Source organism: Typopeltis vanoorti, chromosome 22, assembly GCF_054136105.1.
Source record: "Typopeltis vanoorti isolate ZY-2024b chromosome 22, IOZ_Tvanoo_1.0, whole genome shotgun sequence".
Classification (NCBI taxonomy): Eukaryota; Metazoa; Arthropoda; class Arachnida; order Uropygi; family Thelyphonidae; genus Typopeltis; species Typopeltis vanoorti.
Window position 1 is genome coordinate 18,716,227 of NC_143570.1, and position 24,197 is coordinate 18,740,423.

A 24,197-nucleotide genomic window follows, 5' to 3' on the forward strand; every position below is an offset into this window, starting at 1 on the left:
GTTGATAAGAATCTCACAGGCCTCCTTAAATTTACATTCATACCATGTTTTGGTGTGATGTAAACAACAGGTGCTTTTCCAGTCAATTCTATGTAAAGCGTTCAGGCATGATCAGAAAGGCTAGCTTGACCCTAGTTATTATATTTAATGTGTCATTTATGTTCCTTTCTTCTGATCAGAATTGTTCTTCCTGTTTCTCCTATATAGGACAAATTACAGGTGCAATGAATACGGTATACTCCAGGGTGGACCAGTAGAGGGAGTGGATCCTTGGAGTGGAATAGGGCTTCATGTTGTTTATGCCAAATGTAAGCCAATTTGACTGCGGGCAGATAGTTGGGGGCCTGAAGGGCAGTGCCAGTATTTCGGTAACAGTGGCACTTGTTGATTACTCCCATGCTACTGTATCAAGGGTGTACCAGGACTTGATTAACCATGAACAGACATCCAACAGAAGGGCTCACATTGGTCAGCCATGTGTGGTTGAGCATTGGGTGTTATGACTGGTATCTCAGTAATGATATGCAACTGTCACACAGCTCACCAACCAGTACAACAGCGAGGTAATTCTGCCCATTTCCACATGCATCATGCATTGTACCTTCGCCTGGGTTCCACAGCTGGAGACCAACAAGGGTGCCCATGATGACAGCCAGGAATTGCAGACAACACCTTGTATAGGCCAAGGAATGTTGGCAATGGACCCTCGACAGATGAAAGGAGGTCGTCTGGAGTGATGAGTCCTGTTTCCTGCTTCACCATGCAGGTTCTTGTCACAGATATGCATATAAGATTAATACCCCCCCCCCCCCCCCCCCCTACATATAAGCAGTGATGAGGTTTTGACTTCTTATAGGGATAATACTTATAGTATCCCTATAAGATGCCAAATAGCTGTGACAGGCCATTTAACCCAACACAAAAGTAAGATGTGACTGAATATAATATAAGTTCCACCCCAGCTTTAAAAAAAAAAAAAAAAAATTGTTGCACTTTTATGCTCTCTTTTTCTCTTCTACCTTTTAACCTTTCTCTTCTCATGCCTTTCTTCACATTTTAAGTATTCTTTCCAGTTTTCAACTTATTTTCATCAATACAGTAGTATCCCTGCAAATAACACACACCTGGTACTTCTTGTTATATTTTTTGTGTCAGTTTGATACCAAAAGAAAAGGGCTTGATGCTGATTACTTTCACCAGCTGTACTTTTAACTTTATATCTTTCTCTAGATATCTCAAATTCCATGCAGGTTAACTCTAGTGGCACTCCATCATATTCCTTCTAAATGAACGACTGTTTTGGTTTCGTTAGAGTTTTGCCTGCAATAATCATGGTTATTGTCAGTGTCATGTCTTTTGGTTGTATTTAGAAAGAAATCAATGGGCAAGGTGCATCGTGAGATGTAATGAGTTACATGTTTGTAACCAGTATAAATTGGAGGAATATGATGCCTCCAAGCCAATGCAACAGTGTCTGGGTGAAATGGCCGTAAGAAAGGAACAGATAAAGTTTGAAAGAAGTGTCATAATAGGATGCTATGTTGCAGGCCTATCTGTTGGACAAATCATTGACAAATAGGGTCATCCCAGTCAATAATTAGTGATACTATACTGAGATAGAAGTGGAGGGAGTCAACTGCAAGAGCTACCTGCAGTGGACGACCCACCACACTCACTGAATGTGACTGTAGGGTAATATGTAAAGACTGCCATTTGTTGGCCATTACATTAAATACGGAGTTCAGGGCATCGACTGGAACACAAATCTGTACAAAAACATTCAGAACCGAGGTTCACAATGTGGGTTTTCATGGTAGAACCACAATATGCATGCTCCATATTACCGGCACCATAACGCAGCTTCATCTTCATGTGCAGTGGGATGTGGAAGCTTGGAAAGCTGTGGTATGGAGTGACGAATCACTCTACATCCTGTACTAAGCAGATGGATGGGTGTAGCAGATGCTCAGCGAATGTCTCTTACCAGAGTGCATAACCCCAGTTATGAAATTTGGTTATGACAGTGTGATGGTATGGTCCTATATTTCCTGATTTGTCCTCAGACCTCTGTTTGTGGTGCCACGAACATGGAACTCCGAGAGGTATCTGAACATTCTGGATAATGCAACGCTTCCTACTTTGTGGCGTTTCTATGGAACTGACCGTTGGCGCTTTCAGCAAGAATGCACTGTGTCCTAAGGCTGCTGGTGTAACTGCGTGGTTTAACATGAATATCACCACACTTTACTCGCCTCCACAGATCCCTGGTTTCAACCTTGTTGAACATCTGTGGGATGAATTGGAACATTGGGTCCAAAATTCTCATTGATCACTATCTTATACTTGTGGAAAGTGTGTCCCCATAGGATTGCTGCAGTCATCACAGCAAAAGGAGGAGGAGATCCTACATCTTGTTAAGGTGGGCACCATGGCTGTTTGTTCCTCACACTATGGTGTCCATTGACTTCTTTTCAAGAAGTGCATATTCTTTAGCCATTTTGCATGTTTTGCAGGTGTGAACCTGAGTTTCTGTGTGTGTTTGCGGGGGGGGGGGGGGATTCCAGTTTCTAAATTTAAGGTTACACTTGCTTAGTTGTGTCCCAGATGAATTTTCAAAGTTCTGTTGATGCCCTTTACTTATCTGATAATTCAAGGTATGATTTTAAGATCTACATGATTATCTGTATTTAAGTATCGATATACAGGAAAATAAAAAAGATTGGTTTAATGGTCTGTTAAAAGTTGCTACCACAAACCTTGAAGTTTGGTATCTTTTATCTTATAAAATTGGACATATAGGATATTAACTAATGTAGATATTTTTATTTTCAGTTTATCTCATGCTACTTTTCTTTCTGAATGTTGTAGTGGAATTACTAAGTATAGTTGTGACTCAGACTAATGTACATCTCATATATATAATTTTCAAAAGCATATCACAGATTGAACACATTTATTTTAGGCATGAAACTCTAATCATATGTTACTACATATTATATTATCCCTTATTTATAAGTGTCAATTAAGGCTTGAATTGATACAAAAAACGTAAAGCTTACAAAAAACAGAAAAAAAAAGATTTACAAAGAAAATTCATTCAGAAGTATTTATTAACTTAGAAAAAAAATGCCATCTTGTAACAGCATACAAAAATTGCAACAAAAAAAAAGTGTGATTATAATTAAAATTTGAAAGAATAAGAAAGTTTATTAAAATTGATTAATTCATCATCATTGTCTGATGCCAGCATCCGTGTCAGTATACTTTTATTTATGTAGATTTAGAGTTTTATCACATTCTCTCTGCATCAAGACTATATTGTTTAAGTTGACAGCAGAATTGCAATATAATGTTTTTTGAAAGTAGTACAGTATGCGAAAAATAATAGGATACTTTCATCATGTATGTTATTCCAGTGTGAAAATGAAAATATAAAGAACACAAGCTAAAGATTAGGTAAATAAGATATTTTGCTATGAAGAAAAATCACACTGCTGTTAGCATAATTGTGGTAATATCACAGAGGATGCTGAAAATCATTTATCACCTTAGCTTCATCTTGTCAGCTTTGAAGAAATCATCATGAATGTTCCTCCCTCTCAGTCAGTCTTGATTGATCATGTGGATATTGTCTTTTTCCAACCAACAGGCTATGAGTTAAAATCCCACTGTAGCTATGGATGTTTGTGAATGTTTCTGATTAGTAGATGAATTTCATTGCTTGGTATGACCCCTCACCCCATGCCAGAGTTGGGGGGGGGGGAGTTCATTGTATAGTCTCCAGACGATGATTTCTGGATTATATAAAAAATCACCAGGTATGTTACTTTACAATACTAAATTAGCACTGTTTGCATAAGTAAATAGATCTTAAATGCACTGGTGTTTGCTTTTGTGTTTGTGAGAGTGAAAAATGACTTCTGATTAAACTGCTTTGTTATGTTTTGTAATATGGAAAAATTTGTGAGTGGTGAGTGCATTAAATATTTAATTTCCTCTAAATTATTTTTTACAGACAATAGAATTGATAAATTTTGAGCAGCTTCCTGCAGGACAGAATGCTACAGTAGCTGTAATGAGTTACAGTGGTTATGACATTGAAGATGCCATTGTAATGAATAAAGCATCTATTGACAGAGGTCAGTTAAAGAAATTGACTAAATTTAAAATATCAGTGAAATGTTGTAGATATAGTTGAAATAGTTTTGAAAAGAGAATTTAGAAAAATTTTAATAACTTATTTCTCTAGGTTTCCTTATTTATGTCTATTTAAAATTATTGGCAATTTTGGCCTACTTTAATTAGGCACAGTTAAAATGATACAGCTCTCATTTTCAGTGCAACTTCAGTAATTCTAATAAATAATAATAATAATAATTATTAGATTAATATTTATAATAATTCTCCCCTCCCATGAGAGGCTGCAAAGCTCATGGTCCAGAAGTTCTGTGCATGGGTAAGTTTTTTTGAAAAAAAGTACACCACACATATATAATTAATTTCTCTCTCTCTGGTATATTTACCAATTCTGGCATGATTCAGATCTTAATAAAAGTTGAAATTGGTTTGGAGAGTGACTCTTTCCATAATATAAGACTGAGGTCAGCTAGCCTTTTGTGCTTATAGGACACAATATTGTGCTTATAGTGTGTTGATCCTACCTCCTAATGAAGCTGGATGCTTCATTAGGAGGTGGGATCAACAACTAGTTGACCTTTGTAGCTCTGCTGACAAACATTTCTGCTTTTTTAATCCCTTGTTTTAAAACCGTGGGTTAAATTCTTTAAGACATGGATAGATACCAAACCTGTCCTCTCCTCTCTTTCTGTCGCGCACACACACACATCATGAGACATTTGTGGATACTAATTGCAAGTAGTCTGCTCTATCTCCCAAAAAATTATAAAATATTAGCATATATATGGTAAATATTTATCTCAACATGTGTTTCATTCATTCATAGCACTTTCCTGTATACTGCATTCTGCAGATTACATTGCTTTATATCTGGTCCACATATGACAGGCCACAAGACCCATAGCACAATAGTACCATGTGTGGGCTAGAGGACTAGAAGAAAGGAGGAGTCTGTTCACATTTTTCTTGAACTGCTGAGGGTTATAATCTTTGGGAAAGGCAGAGTGGGGGAGACTGTTCCAAAAGACAGAACTAGATGGAATAAAAGAGGAGGCAGTGAAGTGGTTCTGTGAGTGTTAAGATGAATAGTAAAATGGTGTTGGTTAGCAGCAGCTCTTGTTTTAATGATTTTGGAGGAGATGGAGGAATAATAGCAACCAATTCAGCAGAGCACTGTCCATAAAAGTATCTGCAGAAGAGGCACAAGGCAGAAACTTAATGTCTTTAAGAGAGGGATTGAAGTGGGTCTGTGAGAGAGGGATTGTTAATTAGCTGGATTTCTCTTTTCTGGATAGAATTGAGCAATGTCAGAGATGATCTTGGTGTACCACCCCAAATATAGGAGCAATATTCCATATTTGGGCTTTGAGATTTAGCAGGTGTGAAATAGTATCTTGTGTGAAAAAGTACACCAAATATTTTGGTAGCTGCCAAAAAAGATTGGAGGTGGAAGTCAGTCCAAGTTGAGCAATCTAATTGTGTTTGGATATCTCAGTATTACTAAAGGTAAGGGGAAGGGATGCAAGCTCTTTCTTGCGACAGATCAGATAGAACTAAGTTTTGGTGGCATTGAAGTTTACAAGGCTGTCCTTGCCCCACTGGGATATAGCTAGGAGATATGAGTTCAGCTTCCTGGTTGAGTAGATTTTGAGGATTCTAAATTTTGAGGATGAAAAGGAGGAATGGAGTGTACTGTCATCAGCAAAGTTATGGCTAGGATTAGAGGTCTGTGAGAACAGGGCATTTATATTCAAGAGGAACAGAGTGGGTGAGAGAACAGAACCCTGAGTACTCTTGCATTGATGGGAAAATCTGAGGAGAGTAAGCTGTCCACCATGACTCATAGTGAGCAACCAGTGAGAAAGTTGGTGATCCAGTTGCAGAGTGGGGGAAGTCAGACCATAGGATGCCAATTTGGTGATTAGGCCCCTGTGCCAAACCCCATCAAATGCCTATGAGATGTCAAGGGCAACCACATGAGTTTCTCCATGGTTTAAGTCCAGGGTGAGAGTGAGAAGATCAGCTGTAGATCATGAGTGGCAGAATCCATGCTGCTGGTCACTGAATAGTTGGTATGATTCTAGGTGGTTCAAGAGTTGGTTGTTGATGACCTTCTCCATAGCTTAGAGAGAACAGAAGTGAGAGCAATTGGACGGTAGTGTGTTGGTTGGCTTGTATCACCTTTCTTTAGGATGGGCTGGATGTGAGCCTGTTTCCATGTTGTTAGGTAGGTGCCAGTTGAATCAGATAGATTGAAGAGGCAATACAGGATAGGTGTTAGTTCTGAGGCACACTTTTTAACACAATAGGTGGGATACCATGAGGATCAGATTCCTTGTTTGTGTTCAAGTTGTTAAGGTTTCTTCGGATTTCTTTTTTGTCGGAAGACAATAGGAGACATGAAGGGAGCCATTCTTTGAGGAGTGGAGGGAACTTTACCCAAGTCATCAGTGCAGGAATTGGAAGAGAAGAGGGATGAAATTGAGTTGGTCTTGTCTTTTGGTGAGGTGATTACAGTACCATCAGAATGCGAGAGTGGTGGAAACCTGAGTGAGCAGAAGTTGTACCCAATGGCCTTAGCATGGGACCAGAAGGAGCAACTGCCATTTGGGCAAGGAGGTGAGTTACCGCATTGGATCCTTTCAAAGTCTGACTTGGTGATGATTCTTTTACAACTGTTGCAGGCAGCAGCATAGGCAGAGAGGGCAGCTGAATTTTTGGTCTTGAGCCAATTGTGGTAAGCAGAGGATTTTTTTCTTTTACAGCATTGGCACAATGCTGTATAAGAATTGAATAAAGGATTGAATGCTGGCTGAAAGTTTGGAGTGAAATAATGGATGAAAGCCTTCATTCCTGTTAGGATGATTTCCGTTATTCATTCTGAAGGTGTTTGGATCAGAAGAACTGAAGCAGTAGTCCATGGGAAGAAGGAATAGAAGTCATGGAGGTCCTCTCAGTTGACACACTTATAGTACCAAAGGACATAAGACTGTGAACTGGTGGGTGTAGGTTGTTCTGCAGCAAAAGAGACTTGTATGAGGTTATGGTTCGAGTTTCCAAGAGGAGAACCGACAACCACAGTATACATGGAAGGGGAGCTTGTTAGGAACACGTCAAGTGTGTTGGCAAATTGTAGGGGGTATTCTGGTGGGGGTGGGGGGGGGGGGAAATGCAAAACCCGAGCTTCCAAGTGAAAAAATAAACCCTGTCTCTGTATAAGACCAGCTAACTCATCTTTTGTCGAAAGAGACCAGATAAAGGTTCCTCACGTCACGGACGGGAATCGAACCTGTCTTTCCAACTAAAGGGCTTTATCTATGCTGACTGAGCAGACTACGGAGGCTTTCTTTTAGGGATGAAAAAGTCGTATCTCATAAAAATTTAAAACGAATTAAATTTTTATGAAATAAGACTTTTGCACCTCACATGTGCACTACCAACAAGCTATGCCTGGTCATTGAATTCTCCAAAACAGTTAGTATCCTCATATTTTTTGTGTATGTAATATGATTGTTTAGGACTAATTAAGGAAACATATACATGGATGGAAGGAAGGAATAAATATATATACACATATACAATTAGGCAACATTTTTTGATTAATTTTACTTGTTTTTATAAAATCTGTGGCTGAACCTCCTCACCCACCCATCTTTGTGTGTGTTTAACTGATTCAAATTATATAGCTAGTGGTTATACTATAGTTCAAAGACATAATATATCCCAAGGGACATATAGCAATATATCCCAATATCTCACATTATCAGGTAACTTGCTAAAAGTCCAGAAATTTATGTTTTAAATTGAGTACATGCTAATAAAGTAAATTTTGATTTTTCTTTAGGATTTGGTAGGTGCCTTGTCTACCATGGTCTCAAGTGTACACTGAAACGTTACAGTAATTTATCTTTTGATCGTATTCTTGGACCACTTCTTGATGCTAAAACTCACAAGCCAACTTGGAGACATGAGGCACTTGATGCAGATGGCATTGCTTCACCTGGTAAGTACAGGCAAATTGATTATATTTAGTAAACACCTATTTCCACTGGGTATACTTAAAGGGAGGGGGATGTTCATAATTCTTAATTATTCTAGGTATTGTTCTAATTATTAAATTGAGGCAATGAAAATTAAACACACTCCAGTGAGTTTAATTTTCACTGCCTTACTGTTAATCCCATAAAAATATTTGTCTAAAGAGCAGAAATTTAGTGGAATAAAGGCATTACAGACTCTAGTAATGATTTCTTCTACAGAAAATTTTGCTAATGAATGAGGTTTTCAAAAAAACCTTTTACGCTGATATAAAAATATTAGTATATAAATAGTAATACGTTTTATTATAATCATTATTAAAATTGTTTCAAGCAGCACTAGTTTCCATCTGATATCAGTACTGTGTTCCCATAATTTGATGAACATGTAGTAGTCTGAATCAATATAGATTGTATGGGGAGGGTAATAATTATTGCTTGACAGTGTAATACTAGTGAAAACATTTCAGGGATGATGTTGAAAGGAGAAAGTAGAATTAATTTTAGATATAATAAATTTTTATGATGCATTTATTGTCTTAAGTATATGTTTTATACGTGGGTGGCCTGAAAAGTTCTCGCCTCGATGATAAATGGCAACACACTATCGGCAAGATTTTATTTATCTAAGTTGGTACATGTGAAATTGTTAGTCATTCTATCAAGTAGTTTTTTTATACAGCTGTCGGAAGCCAAAGTGTTGTCTATATCCCTTGAAATGGATAAAATTGAGTATTGTGTGGGTATAAAATTTGTAAAAGAAGATTTAACGGCAAAAGAAATTCATATGAAGTTCATAAAAGTTTATGGCACTTCTTAATTGTCATAAAAGTTTATGACAATTAAGAAATGGCTGCCTAGTTTAAACGAGGCCATACCAGCCTTCAATATGATCCACATGAAGGATGTCCAAAAAGTGTAACAACACCAGAATTTATTGATCAGTGCATGGTATGGTATTAGATGACTGGCGAATCAAAGTGTGCGAAATTGCTGAGACTATAGGCATTTCAGAAGAATGTGTAGGATACATTTTTCATGAAGAATTGCAAATGAAAAAGCTTTGCACCAGATGGGTGCTGCACAGATCAAAAACGCACTTGCATGAAAATCTCTGAACAATGCTTCGAGCATTTTAACAAGAATAAAACTGATTTTGTGTGTCGATTTATTACTATGGATGAGACTTGGATTCATCAGTACACACCAGAATCCAGACAGCAGTCAAAACAGCGGACAGAAGCTAGTTGTTTAGTGCCAAAGAAGACAAGGGCATGGTATCGGTGTTTTGGGATGCTAAAGGCATTTTGTTTATTAATTATCTTGAAAAGGATAAACAATAACCGAGGAATATTATTCCGATCTTTTAACCAGACTAGACGAAAAAATTCGTGAGCAAAGACCTGGTTTGCAGAAGAAAAAAAAATCATCTTTCATCAGGACAATGCACCTGCCCCCAAAGGTGATTTGACAATGGGAAAATTATGGGATCTGCACTATGAATTGTTGGAACATCCAGCCTATTCCCTAGATTTGGCTCCCTCTGACTTCTATCTCTTCCCCAAACTAAAACTCTTCCTTGCTGGTCAACGTTTTTCTTTGAATCAAGAGGTGATTGCTGCTGCAGAGGGGTATTTTGCAGATCTTACTGAAAACCACTACAGGGATGGGATAATGGTGCTGGAGCATCGCTGGAATAAATGTATTAGTCTTAAGGGAGATTATGTTGAAAAATAAAAATAATTTTGAAATTATAAATTTGTTTTTTCATTGTTAGGCTGAGAACTTTTCAGACCATCCACGTAGTAACTAGTTAACAAAGGATTTACTGTATAGTATAATACTAGTGAAAATATTAAGAGATGTCCAATTGCAGAATTGGACAATGTAAGAATTCAGTTTTATACATGAGGCATGCTATACCTAAATTCTTATAAAAAATCATGAGAATGATTTAGAACACAACTTCTCTCAAAACATGATTCTCTCATCATGTAAATGAAATAAGTAGTCTTGATAGCATGAAGGAAAGCCATGCATAATACCGTGACTTAGAAGATAGGTAAGATAAGAAATAAGTTAGAAAATAGATAAGACAAAGCTCCTTGATTGGGGGGGGGGGGGATTGAAAAGATCAAGAAAGAGAGGGATAGAGAGTGTGAAAGGAGTGTAGAGAAAATTGAGAGAGTGGATCTGGCAGAAGGAAGAAATTATAATGATCTGTGGACATCTAGGAAGGTTAAAAGCTATATGTGTCTTCTGGTAAGAAGAAGAATAACTTGAGTATGAGGCTAACACCAGAGAGTGAGAACTTAAGTAAAATGTGGTGAGTGACCACCAGTAATAGTGAATGGGGCTTTAAACTTCAGCATGAAGAAATATTCATATTCTTGGTATGTCCTGCAAAATTGTGATTGAAGAATCAGTAAGATTAAGTGAACTGCTGATAACAGTATGAAGTTTTGACAGAAGACAAACTTCCTTGTGATGGAAAGTAATGACACCAGCTCAGCTATGAGTAAAGAATTTCTCGAGATTGTCTGTGAATGAAAAGGCACCCTGACTGAAAACAAGAAATTCCCTCCCTCAGTTGCATTAATCACAGTGTAATGGATTATCTGAAATTCTTGATGCAGTAAATGAGGTAAGATAATGCCTTTTGGTGTTAAAACAAGAAATGAAATAGTGTTGTGTTGAATGTAAGAACATAACATTGTAATATTTACAATGACCAAGAATAAGACAACAAAGTTAAGTGTGATATCTTGTTGCTGATAATTATATTGATTGATTATCTGAGTTGCACATAAACAAGAAATGAAATTACATGGGAGTGTAATTTCATTTGTTGTTGACTCATTTGTTAAAATTAGGCACTGAGTTAACATAGAACTCATAAGGTATTTTGAATTGGGTTTTAATTGCTAAGCTGTTAAACACAATATTAAATGCAGTTCACTTAGTTTTTACTTAGACAAGTTGGCCATTATCTGAGTCAACTAAGGGAAAGCTCACTACACTTCATAATGCTAGATGAAGCATGTAATTTAAAAATTAATTTGTTTCTATTTATTATTAGTTAGGTTGTTTGAAGCATGTCTTATGAGTGTTAACTTTTTTTTTTTTAAATTCAATTGTTAGTTATACCTATATCATATCTGGAGTCTTGAATAGTCATCTCACAATTTACTACCAAATAAGAGAAGCTTGCTCATGAAATAACTTGTTTGCACACCACTCACCACATGTTGAGTTTATGACTCACTCAAGTCATAACAACAATAAAATATATTTGTCTTATAGTCCCACAGAAGTTCTATTACGGGAAACGTGGTAGAGGTCTTGAAGCACTAGAAAAGGTAGCTGACAAAAGAAAAAGCTGGTTTTGGAAAACTTAAAATTTTTTGAAAAAAGTAAAGGTAGTAATAATACAAGTACCTCCTGGGTTTCTCTTCAGGATATGGACTAAGAATTACTACTATATTTCAATATCAAGATGTGTAAATTTGCACGGAGAGAAGACACAAGAAATGAGAAAAATTTCAGGATGTTGGTAGTTGTATGTTCTTACTTTTGTTTTGAGCAGAATAAAAATGAGTGTCATATTGAGAAGAAAAATATATACAAAGCTTATTTTAAAAAAATCAAAATCAGTTTTCAGAGGTGAATAGTTGGCTTAAATATATAGGTATTTTTCCAGAAAAAAAAAGAATGAATTTGAAACGAAGAACAGTGTCTCTGAGAGAGAGAGAGAGAGAGAGACTCATTGATAAAATGTGAAGAAAATGTTAATCGATACAGCCAAGCAGATGTGGTGAAATTTTTTTGCAAGAACAGAAAACTGAGAACTTTATTGTAGACTCAAGAGGTTAAAGAGATGGTAATGAAGAAGACAAAATTGTATTGATACCCCTGGTGACAAGCCAGCAAGTACACTGAGAAAATATCACAGAGAAAAATATAAGAAGGCTATGCAATATGTAAAAGTATCTAATCAGATGACATGACATTATTTTAAGAGAAGAATATGGATGATAAATTCTTTCTTTCATGCTTACATGGTGATCAGAATACATCATGCATTCTGATTATCGTGCTTAGTTTAATATAAACCAAAGTATTTTGGTTTTTATTAAACTAAAGTTTTACTCTAACACAGTAGTTGTTTCCATAATTTTCATGATATATAGATGATAAATATCATTAAAGTGACAAAATGTATCGTAGATATTAAGGAAAGCTTAGTAATGGTGAAAAAAAAAGTGTAAAAAGAATCAGGCAATCAAGGGATGATAAAGGTGACAAAACTGAAGAGAAAGATATTCTGGATGTTTTGAATAATTACGTTGAAAGATTATTAAATGAGAGTAGTAACATAACAGTCATAGAAAATTTTCAACAGGAATTGCAGGGTAGAAATACGTAACAAAATTTGAGGTATTTAAAAAAAAAAAAAAAATGAGAAACCTGAATGAGGAAAAAAAGCTGGAGCAGGTGATATGTGACCAAAACTGATCAGATACAGAATAAATAAAAAGTTTTACTATGGCCATATTGTATAATATGTTAGATTGGACATGGTAACAAAGTGGGGTAAAGTTCATTGTACCTACCTTTAAAACAGGGGGGGGGGGGATAAAGCTGGTATGGTAATTAGATGAAGTTTCTTACTAGGCATTCCATATGAGATTTTTCTAAGCATTCCTGAAAATAAATGAGAGTAAGAAAAATTGCGGAAAATAATTTTGCTGAAGAATGGGCTGGTTAAGGCCAACTATGAGTTTTCCAAGATCAAATTGTTTAGAAATGAGAATATAACAAGGATATACAGAAATTCTTGTTGTAAATACAAAAATCCATATGAAAAGGTACCAAGAGAAAAGCTGTTTAAAATGCTACAATATTAAAACACAAGGCGATTATTTAATGTTAAATCAGGAGTAAGACAATGGTTCATACTGACTTTGCTGTTATTTATCATCTCTATGGATCACATTATAAATTAAAGTGAAATTAATTGCGATATCAAAATAGAAATATTCAAATTTGATCTTTACTTTATTTGGATGATGGTATATTCCTAAATAAATCAGTAAGACTGGTAAATAAATTGTCCTTATAATTGATATAACAAGTTTGTTATGAATATCAGCAATAAAAAGATGAAAATAGCTAGGAATGTGGAAAACATTCTCTAAACTGCATTCTCTATGGATCATCTATAGAACAAGCAAAATATTTCATGTAAATACATGAAAAATTGTGCCTAAATAGGCACAATTTTTAATTTCGATAGGCAGTGTTCAAACCAATATTTACCTATGGATCTGAGAGTTGGGTTAGAAAAATATGAGAGTTCTGTTAGTGGAATAAGCAGATGGCATCACTGACTTAATTGTGTGAAAAAATTAAAGTTATTAGAAAGGAACTTACAAATTTAACATTTGAGATATAATCAAGCAAAAATATTATGCTGTCCAAATACTTCATAAGACTTGTCTTGCTACCATAACTGTTGTGATGGGCAGGGCATGGACTCTGTAAGATCTATGAATATTGTACAAGACATACTGTACTGCATGACCAGGATTGCAAATCTTGGCACACCTTAACTACAGTACTCTGCAAACAGCACAGTACTGCCTGAATACTGTCTCAATTCAACCCGTGTGCTACAATTGTGCTCTTTTTTGAATTCTGTTAATGTTTTCCTTGCTCATGTCAGTCAACAACTTCAGATGAGCAGTATGTCATGCACTTTTATCGTGTATACCAGCTTTCACTGTGACATTAGTGTCATCTAGCAAGGTGGACTGGCCAATTAAATAACAGGTCAATAATATTTTGACTTGACTGTGTATAAGGTGAGCTAATCTAAGGGGGTGTGCCACTTAAACATGAATTTTGAATATTTTGGATGAATGGATTATCAAAATAGTGCTTGCTTCCAGGAAAAGGAAGACGCAGAGGCAAACTAAGATTATAGGTGGATTGATAGGTGATCAATCCACCTATATCTAAATGTAATATATTACAGTTTATAAGTCATGAGAAATAACAGATTAGTATGGAGAAATGAATGTCAGGTTAATCATGACATACTAAAATAGTATCCTACACACCTTTTGAGGATCACCTATCAGGAATTTGGATGAGGAGGAGGATTTAGTTAATACATGATGTTATTTTGATTACCCTGAATGCCAAAAAGTTCTCTTATGCAAAGGGGAAAAAAAAATCTACTGGATGCTTATCAAGTTTCATGTGAACACTGCCTTTTGTATTTTGGACAAACTGACTCTTCAATAGAGAAGACGTTTCAAGAACACCAATGCTATATCTGCTCTCAGAAATCTCATATTTCCAGTCTTACTCAGCACAGCTTCAACACATAAAGCTCATGATTAGTTAATGATGAAATGGTAGCATTTCAGCAGAACAGCCAGAAAAAAGAGTTTTTAGTTAATAAACCAGTGCCATAATTAGAATAAAACAATGATTTTATTATTTCTGTTATTATTATGCAAGCCTCTTCAGAGAGTCAAGGACTCATTAAGAACAGGTCTTCTTCTTGGTCACACTATCTCGAATTACATATATCTTTCTTGCTTTGAAGATATTTACTTACTATTTTAATCATCACTCTGATGAAATTTTTCTTCTCTTTAATGCTTAGCAATGTAGCATCATGCAGCTCGTTCTACTTTTGAATGATCAATTGTTGGTATTCCAACTTGTTAAAAACTGTTCCTATGTAGCCACTGAAGATTAGTTTCATTTGCCAAATATTTCAGTCTGTTAGTTTCAGACTGAAATATTTGGCAAATATTAAAATATTTTTATGTTAACTTGTCTATAATTCCTAATTTACTGAAGATGCCCTCACATCATCGACTGGTCACTTATTACACACACACAAACATTCCACAAGAAGAAACTACTTCATGTGGTTCCTGACTACACCCTCACATTCCATGGGATGAATTCCATGAACTGCAAAATGACACTTGTGTCTATACTCAAAAGATCCCTTTTTACATAACTCTCACTATAGCAAGCACTACTTTAAGAAACTACTGAAAAGTCTCAATCACATCATAGGCACAATGCTATGTGAAGTGAAACCATCTCTAACAAACTGTTCTTGTGGTCCCTACAAGTTTACTAGTGAGAGTCTGCTGTGACTTGTATGTTTCTATGATATCTCTCTTCCATTCATTATTCAAACTTTGAAGACCACATTCTCTTGGTCTGTTCATGCACAATTCCATATACCAGGTATTATCTTGGTTACCTCTGCTGGATTTTTTGATCTGTATCTCCCATCTCCCCTGAACTCAGAGGACCACACGTGAGAACAGTAGTCGAGACATGATCTTATCAAAGTCTTACATGAAGAATTATTTCTTAATTCCTACAAGTCAGTGCTCTTCCCAACATTACAGCTATTGGCTCGATGACTTATTACAAATATATCCCCCTAAACTTTAACTGTCTACGATCACACCATGTCTGTAACTTCATTGACCACTTATGGCAAATTACTATGAATATAATGGTATTTGCAGTGCAGGCAGATACCATTAATATAATAGTATCTGCCTACAGTGTCTTTGATTCAAAATAAATAAGGTTGCCCTTTACAATGCCGAAGTGTTTTGTGGATAAATGACAATTCACTGCCATTTGGCCACTAGAACCAGTTTGTTCAGATCCAAGTTTGCATCATCAGCACATAGTTGCACATTATTATCCGGACCCGCTCACTGTGATTAATATCTAAGTTAAACCCAAGTACAGAACCTTGTGGTGTACTTGAGCCACTGCACTAGTTGCCATCATTTTCTTAGAGTACTCCATACATTACTCTGATAGTCAGCCACCCACTCTCTTATCCCATTTGTGTTTTTATAATGGTCTAGAGCAGTGGTTCCCAACCTTTTCCCACTTGCATAACCCCTTTTAAACCCATTTCTATAAATTGTACCCCTTGTTTTTAAAATAGCTGTTTTTAAATACTGACACTTTTGTTCAGTGCCTATCTTAATGTAAAATGGTGTACTTTACTTGTTTTTCTGTCATTACTGATTATTTTTCATGTACCCATAAATGGCCCAGCACATATAACCAGGGGTACGTGTACAACCGGTTGGGACCGATGGTCTACAGCAGTGGTTCTTAACCGGTGTTCCGCAGAAGGTGGGTAGGTGTTCCGCGAGAAGTTCTGGAATTTGTCATTTTTAAATTAATTTGTCAACACAAATTAATTTAATGATGGTTTAATTGGTGTTTTAATTAATTAATAATTAATAATTAATTACCAATTATTAATTAATAGTAAAAATCAGCTAAATTATCAATTAATTATTAATTTATACATTACAAAATAACCAAGGTGTTCCGTGAAAATTTCAGGATTTGTGAAGTGTTCCGTAGTTGAAAAAAGTTTGAGAAACACTGGTCTAGAGTGTGGAATCTTATCATATGTCCTGGCAAAATCTATTATAAAATGTACAAGAGAATTCAATTATACCAGGTTGAAACTAGGAATTCTAGTTTCAGCCTAGCATAATTCTCTTGCACATTTCTTATACTTTTTCTGATATTCCATCCACTCCTATTGCTATGTTTGAATTAAGCTCTTATAATAGGTTTAATTTCTCTAAGTCATCTACATTTCTCTTTTTTTCCTAACTCTACAGGCAGATATAGCTTCCTTCAGACATCCTTTAACCATATTCCATGCACTGCTCATTCTTCTATCGTGCTTCACACCTCAGGCAGACTAAACTGAGACATAACTGCAGCTCTGTAACTTTTAGCCTACAGGTACTACAAGCACACACACACACTGCAAACACGTCTCAATTTAGTTTGCCTGCTCATTGCAAGCAAAACACATTTATACTGCAAGGTGTCGAAGGTCATTCATTTCGGCAGTAGTTAGTATAAAATAGTTAAAACAGGAACAAAATAATATCCGAGTTATTTATGTTTATGGTAGATGGATGGCAATAGATGAGTTGAAAAAACAAGACCAAATTGTGTTCGATGTTTGAAGTTAGCTTACCGGACATACATAAATTTGAATATCTTTGTCCGTGGACTCCTCTCAGTTTTTAATTTGATATATTTCTGCAAACAAATCAAACATGAACTATATTAAAAAATAAATCAAGAAACCATGTGAAAAATGCAATTCTCTCAGAATATTTCTAAAGATAAAAATTACACTATACTTGTCTGATGTTGAGGGACTTGCTCAAGAAGCTCAGTAACAATAGTCACATTAATTCCCACCTAATTTGGATGTTTGTTATGTTTTCCTCAGTATTTCAAGTTTTAATATATACAGTCATACCCTGACTTACACAATCCCGAGTTCCGCAAATCCGGAGTTATGCAGTTTCTTATATGTACGTATTCCCATCCCACTTCATGCCTCACCACTAGTTGTATCTTTCTGTCGCCGGCTGCATTTGACAGTGTCGCATATGCTGTGAACAAGCACTGATGTGTTTCGCGCGGTCTCCCTTCATACACGATTTTTATAGTCTACAAACCTTGCGATTGTTTAATGTTATGTTCTTGATAAAAATTTTATCACATAAAAATTAATAAAGTTTTCCAAAAGAAGCAAGTCCGATTCTTCTACAGCTAGCAAGAAAAGAAAAATATTGACTTTGGAAGGAAAACTCAACATCATTAAGGATTTTGAAGGCGGAATGAAAATTTCTGAGCTAGCAAAGGAGTTCGATTTACAGGAATCCACAGTAAGAACAATCATAAAAGAAAGGTGTACAGATTTTGGAGGACATACATTCTAACGAGGAATGAATTGTAGCCACAAAGCAAGGAATAAAAAAAATCATTAGCTTGCTATGAAAAGATTTTGCGTGACAAGAAAAAGACATTATGTTGTCAGACGAATCTATTAGATTTTATGAAACCATCGACATCGAAATAACTTTTTTTTTTATGTATGAAAAACTACAATTATGATTATATTTCTTAAAAAATTAGGTGTTTTTGTAAACCTTTGGTTACAATACATGCAAAATTATACCCCGAGTTACGCGAATTCGACTTGCGCGCTTTTTTTGGTCCCACCTACCGCGTAATTTCGGGGTATGATTATATATATATATATATATATATATATATATATATATATTATTTTTTAATAAAACACCTTTCCAATTTATTTCATTTCTTAAATTCCCCCTTCTCCCAGCTTCAGCTGATGTGTGGCTTTTTTTTTTAAATAATAATAATTAGATCAAAAATGGCTCCCCACTCTCAAAAAAAAGTTGCTAACCCCCGAGTCATATGCTATTAATAATAATACTAATTATTCCTCAACCACTCTAAATTCTTTTTTTTTTCCCTCCATACTTTCTCCTCCCTCCAGTATATTCTCATAGTTACAATCACTTGTAATGACAGACTTGCTTATATCCATGTTGTTTGTTGATTCTCGTAGACAGGCTTATACATTGGTTATGCATTTCTGAATCACTTAGGGAATTGAACAACGTAGATTTCACAAGTACAGCCATTCTGGTTCTTGCAGACCATGCTCTGGATACATGCCACAGAATACGGTGGAAGAAAGCTACAGTAATACACCGTAGCAAATACAAATTTGAAAGACTATTTATGGAATCGGCCTCAGCCCTAAGAAACTCTCCAAACCTCAACAAATTTGGTTGTATGCGACTGCCCCAAATTTGGGAAGCATACATCAGCAGAACTTCAGCCCAACGGCCAAGAACACCTACTTAGCCCGTTAGAGGGCACCATCAGGACTTCTAGAATACGATAGCTTCATATCTTCATTCTCAGTTACTGTGTTGTAGTGCCTGCGTGCACGTGCCTTTTTGTAAGTTCCTTTTGAAAATGGCAACGTGACATTGCCGAAATATCGGAAATATTTATTAAAGTATAATTTAATTTATATTCAGATCTACGTTGTTCAATTCCCTAAGTGATTTAGAAATCCACGTTGCTTATATATTTATGACATCTACAGTTCTCTTCAGATGATCCTGTAACAACATTCAGCTACTGTAATTTGACTGTTTAGTCCATTCTTCACACCCAAGTAGCCTGAAACCCACCACCTCTTTTACGTATACTACCACTGCTTGGGATAATTATTCCATTTGGATTAAATTTCTCTGCAGTCTACTCGTCACCTTTTCAGTTCTGTCTATCCTCATGAATAAATTGTGCTCCATAAAAACTAACCACAGTTGATACATATTTCAGTAACTGAAAAAAGGGTCAAAGCTGTATAACTGAGAGGAGACCTCCACATAGCCTTTAAAGGAATGCGGAGAACCGACCAGGGCTTCTGACCTAATGTCCAATCCTCACCTTCTCGTGGTGCACCCTGTTGGGTATCTACTTTGATACTGAACGAACGAGGATGGGCTGGCAATTTGGGATTTAGCCGACCAAATTGCATTCTTATTGGTTAAACCAAAATAAAAAATGATGGTACAACATGACAAAATTTCATGCCGGCTGGGGCGTCGCCCGGTTAAACAAGGCTCCCCCACTGTTTTCGCCAGGGCACCAGGGCAAACAGCGAAAAGTCAGCTACTGGAACAAATCTGAAAACAAACCCCAACTCAACATCACCAGAGTTAAAGATCGGTACTATCAACGTAAGAAGCCTGAATGGCAAAGAAATGGAGCTAGCTGAGGAATTAGATAAGTACCAGATCGACATAATAGGGGTGACTGAAACAAAAAAGATCAAAACTGGTGAGATCTTTCTGAGCAATAAATACAAAATGTTATATTCAGGCAATGACAATCAAGGAAAAGAAGGAGTAGCCATAGTATTCAACACAAAATACGAGGCTAATCTTCTTGAATGGCAGTCAGTCTCAAGTAGAGTAATGTGGGCAAATATGATAATGGGGAACTGGACAATGAGACTTATTTGTGCCTATGGTCCCACAGAAGATTCTACTAAGGTAGAAGTGGAGGAATTTTTTGAGGCTTTAGAAAAAGCAACTGACACAATGAAAAAGGAAAAGTTGGTCCTTGTTGGGGATCTAAATAGTAGAGTAGGAAATGATTGTGAGACATACAAAAATATTTTGGGAAAATTTGGAGAAAAGAGCAAAGCTAATAATAATGGCAAATATCTGTTGGATTTCTGCTCAGGACATGGACTGGTTATTACTAACACCATGTTCCAACATAAAAATGTGCACAAATTCACATGGAGAGAAGAGGCTAGGAATAAGAAAAGTCTCATTGACTATGTTATTGTTGATAGTGATGTTTTCTCCCTGGTGCAGGACACCAGAGTGTACAGAGGATTTGAAATTGGAAGTGATCACTATTTAGTCTTGAGCAGAATAAAATTGAATTTCATATTGAAAAGAATAACTTGTAAGAAAGTTTTAAAGCGAATAAAAGTTGAGCAGCTCTCAGATGTGAACTGTAGACTAAAAAACAGAAATATTATTGAAAAGAAAATGAAAGAGTTTGAGAACAGGAATCAAACCTTGGAGATTCAGTGGCAAACTCTGAAGGAAACATTGATTGATTCTGCCAGAGAGGCATGTGGTGAGGTTGTGTGCAAGGATAAAAAAATCAGAACTCCCTGGTGGACACAGGAAGTTAAAGAGGCAGTGAAGGAAAAGAAGAAAGCATATCAAAAGTTCCTGGCAAATAAGTCAGCTTTTACTCTTACAGAATACAGAGACAAATGTAAGAAAGCTAAACAGTGTGTAAAACTAGCTAAACAAAAGTCATGGGAGGACTTTGGCAAAAATATAGAAAATAAATATCAAGAAGGTGGCAAAATATTCTGGAGGTTGTTGAAGAAGCTTAGGAATGGAGGAAAGAGTGCTGTAAAAGGAATTAGAGACGATAAAGGTGTAATGAAAACAGGAGAAAAAGATATCCTTGAAGTATGGAGTAATTACTTTGAAAAACTGCTAAATGAAACAAGCAGTGATGACAGCACAGTGATAAAAAACACTGACCAGGCATGCAGTCAGGAATACATATCCATACTTGAAGTAGAAAAAGCCATCAAAGGCTTGAAATGTGGAAAGGCAGCAGGAGTAAATGATATTCGACCAGAAATGCTGAAGTATGGTGGTATAAGAGTCTTACAGTGGCTGCACTGCATAGTTCAGAAAGCCTGGACAGAGGGACGAATTCTCGATGATTGGAGTAGAGCTCTCATAGTACCCATATATAAAAAGGGAAATAAAACTGAATGTGAGAATTACAGAGGTATTTCCCTACTGAGTGTTCCTGGCAAGATCTATGCAAGTATACTTGAGAAACGGTTGAGAAGAATTGTGGAAGAAAAGCTTGGTGAAGAACAAGCTGGATTCTGGCCAAATAGAGACTGTCAGGATCAGATCTTCACTTTACGACAAATAGTCGAGAAAGCATGGGAATATAACAAAGATCTGTATTTAAGTTTTGTCGATTTGGAAAAGGCATATGACAAGGTGCCAAGAGAGAAGCTATTCAATACGCTGCAGTTATATGGTGTCAATGGGGCATTATATCAAGCAATACTTAGTCTTTATTTGAGTTGTGAGTCAGCAGTTAGAATTGAAGGAAGTACAGGAAGATGGTTTAATGTTAAATCTGGTGTGAGACAAGGATGTACATTATCCCCTCTGTTATTCATTATCTATATGGATCACATTATGAAGGAATGTGGTATTAAACCTGATATCAAAATTGGAGATGTTAATGTCAGCTCTTTGCTTTATGCGGATGATGTTATACTTCTAAATAAATCCGCTACAAGTCTGCAAGATTCTCTGACTAAATTGAATAGCTGTTGTAATAGATATGGTATGAAGGTCAGCAATAAAAAGACAAAGACAATGAAAATAGGCAGAATCATTGAAAATGTCAACTGTGTTGTGAATGGAGAACCTGTGGAACAAGTAAAACATTTCAGCTACTTAGGCACAATTTTTACTGAAGATGGTAAACTAAATATAGAAATAGACAACAGAATCAGCAAAGCTGGTATGGTGGGAAGTCAATTGAATAAATTCATATGGAATAAGAAAGAAATTTGTCGGAACACTAAATTAGCTGTATACAAGACTGTGTTCAAACCAATTTTAACTTATGGATCTGAGAGCTGGTTCAGAAGTAAAACACTTGACCAAAGACTAGAGACCGCAGATATGAGAGTCCTGAGAAAGATTAGAGCCGTGAACAGATGGCATCAATGGCAATATCATATTAAAAACAAGGATATTAGGAAAGAACTTGACATTGTCAGCATCCAGGAATGCGTTAGCAGAGCTAATCTCAGATGGTATGGTCACTTAAATAGAATGGGAGAGGAAAGATTAGCAAAACAAGTGTTCTCTGCCAGGTTGGCAGGAAAACGACCCAGAGGAAGACCAAGATATAGGTGGATTGATACGGTACAAAGTGCCTTAGACGATAGAAATATAAGATCTGATAATGTTGGAGTTTTGACAAGTAACAGACTGATTTGGAGGAAAATTGTAGATAGGAAGTTAGTAATGATGTAATTTTTCATGTAGTACTATCATATCCTGTACACCCCTTGAGGGTACATGGCAGGAATTTGATGATGATGATGATGATGATGATGAAAAAACTGAGTGGATAACTGGCTGTGTATGTTCCTTATCCACTGTTACAATACTAGATCCATTTTAAAGTGCAACAGTTTTCTATTATCAAAACATACATTGTCATTTTGCATGCTGTTTCTCCTGCACAGTCTAAACATTGAATCATTTGCAGTCATATTTATCATTGTCAGCTCACTTGTGTTCATCTTGGCTCCAAGCTCACTATCTTGACTCTTCCCTCTTTCAACAATGCACCCACTGGAAAATTTCAAAGTCCTGTCATGAGGTTCATATTTTTTACACAAGAAATGATGCAGTATGTCTATCTCTTACTAAAGCAATGGCAACTTTGTGCCTGAAACTGCCTTTTACTACAACTACACCATAGCCCTTCTTCTTAATTTGTTTCTATCATATCTGGGTAATTAAATTATGATTTTCACTTTCACTAGCTAAGTCATTCATACCTACTAGATTTATAATCGGTTTCTATTCTATTTTTCAATTGCATGTGCTATATTTTTAATTTTTGCTCTGGGAAAACTTAACCTGCTCATCAATGGCATGTTTTCTGATTAGTAGCCATACCAAATAATATCCTTTTTACAACATTCCCTTCTTGATTTTTTGTTACTCACTAACTTACCTGATTCTGTACTTTGTTGTTTCCCATTTTACTGTTTGACTTTCTTATTCTCCCTATGTTTCTTTAAATGCTACTCGACTTTCTCTAATTCCAACATTGTCTGTTTAATAATATGGTTTAACTTTGCAATTTTGGAGGTTAAATCATTTTCAGTATCCTCTTTAGCGAAGCAAGCCTTCTTGCTCTCAACTTCACTGTTCTTGCAAACATTTCATTACTTGTGCATATAATGGCGGCATTTATTTTGTGGTGCCATTTTACAGCTGTATTTAATATTGCAATATCTTAGTAAAAATATATTATAAAAACATGAAAATCTACCCATTAATATACTATAAAACACTAATTTTCTGAATAAAAAAATACAATAAAACTGATAAAAAAATCACCAACTTTATAAGAGCACTAAATACACTGACCACTTACAATTTTAAACAAATTGGATAAATACTTCGTAAAAGTATTTTATAAATACTTAAAGCAATATGTATTTTACTAAAATAAATGTACAAGAAATGCACACAAGAAATTCTTAGCACTGGTAAATCCAAGTAGACTAAAAATTACTGGTATCAGTCAGATGTGGTTGAGAGAAGAGTATATACTTGCAGTAGTAGAATGTAATGAATACAGTGTAAGATGAGAGTTCTGCTAATAACTGCAGATGAATTGAATTCAAACAGAGTAGAGATTAGAAAATGCTAATGCTAGTGTAAGTAACATAGCAATAAGATAGGCAATAAGTAATATGGACAAAATTCATTG

At 35.8% G+C, this 24,197-nt stretch overlaps 1 protein-coding gene across 1 annotated transcript in view; it reads left to right on the forward strand.

The window, feature by feature from the left end:
- Polr3B (RNA polymerase III subunit RpIII128) overlaps positions 1-24,197 on the forward strand; it is a 494,506-nt gene that overhangs the window by 295,530 nt on the left and 174,779 nt on the right. The window contains exons 18-19 of the mRNA XM_090412337.1: positions 4,016-4,139; positions 7,982-8,140. Of these exons, the coding sequence (XP_090268463.1) occupies positions 4,016-4,139; positions 7,982-8,140 (283 nt within the window). The remainder of the gene's footprint in view (positions 1-4,015; positions 4,140-7,981; positions 8,141-24,197) is intronic.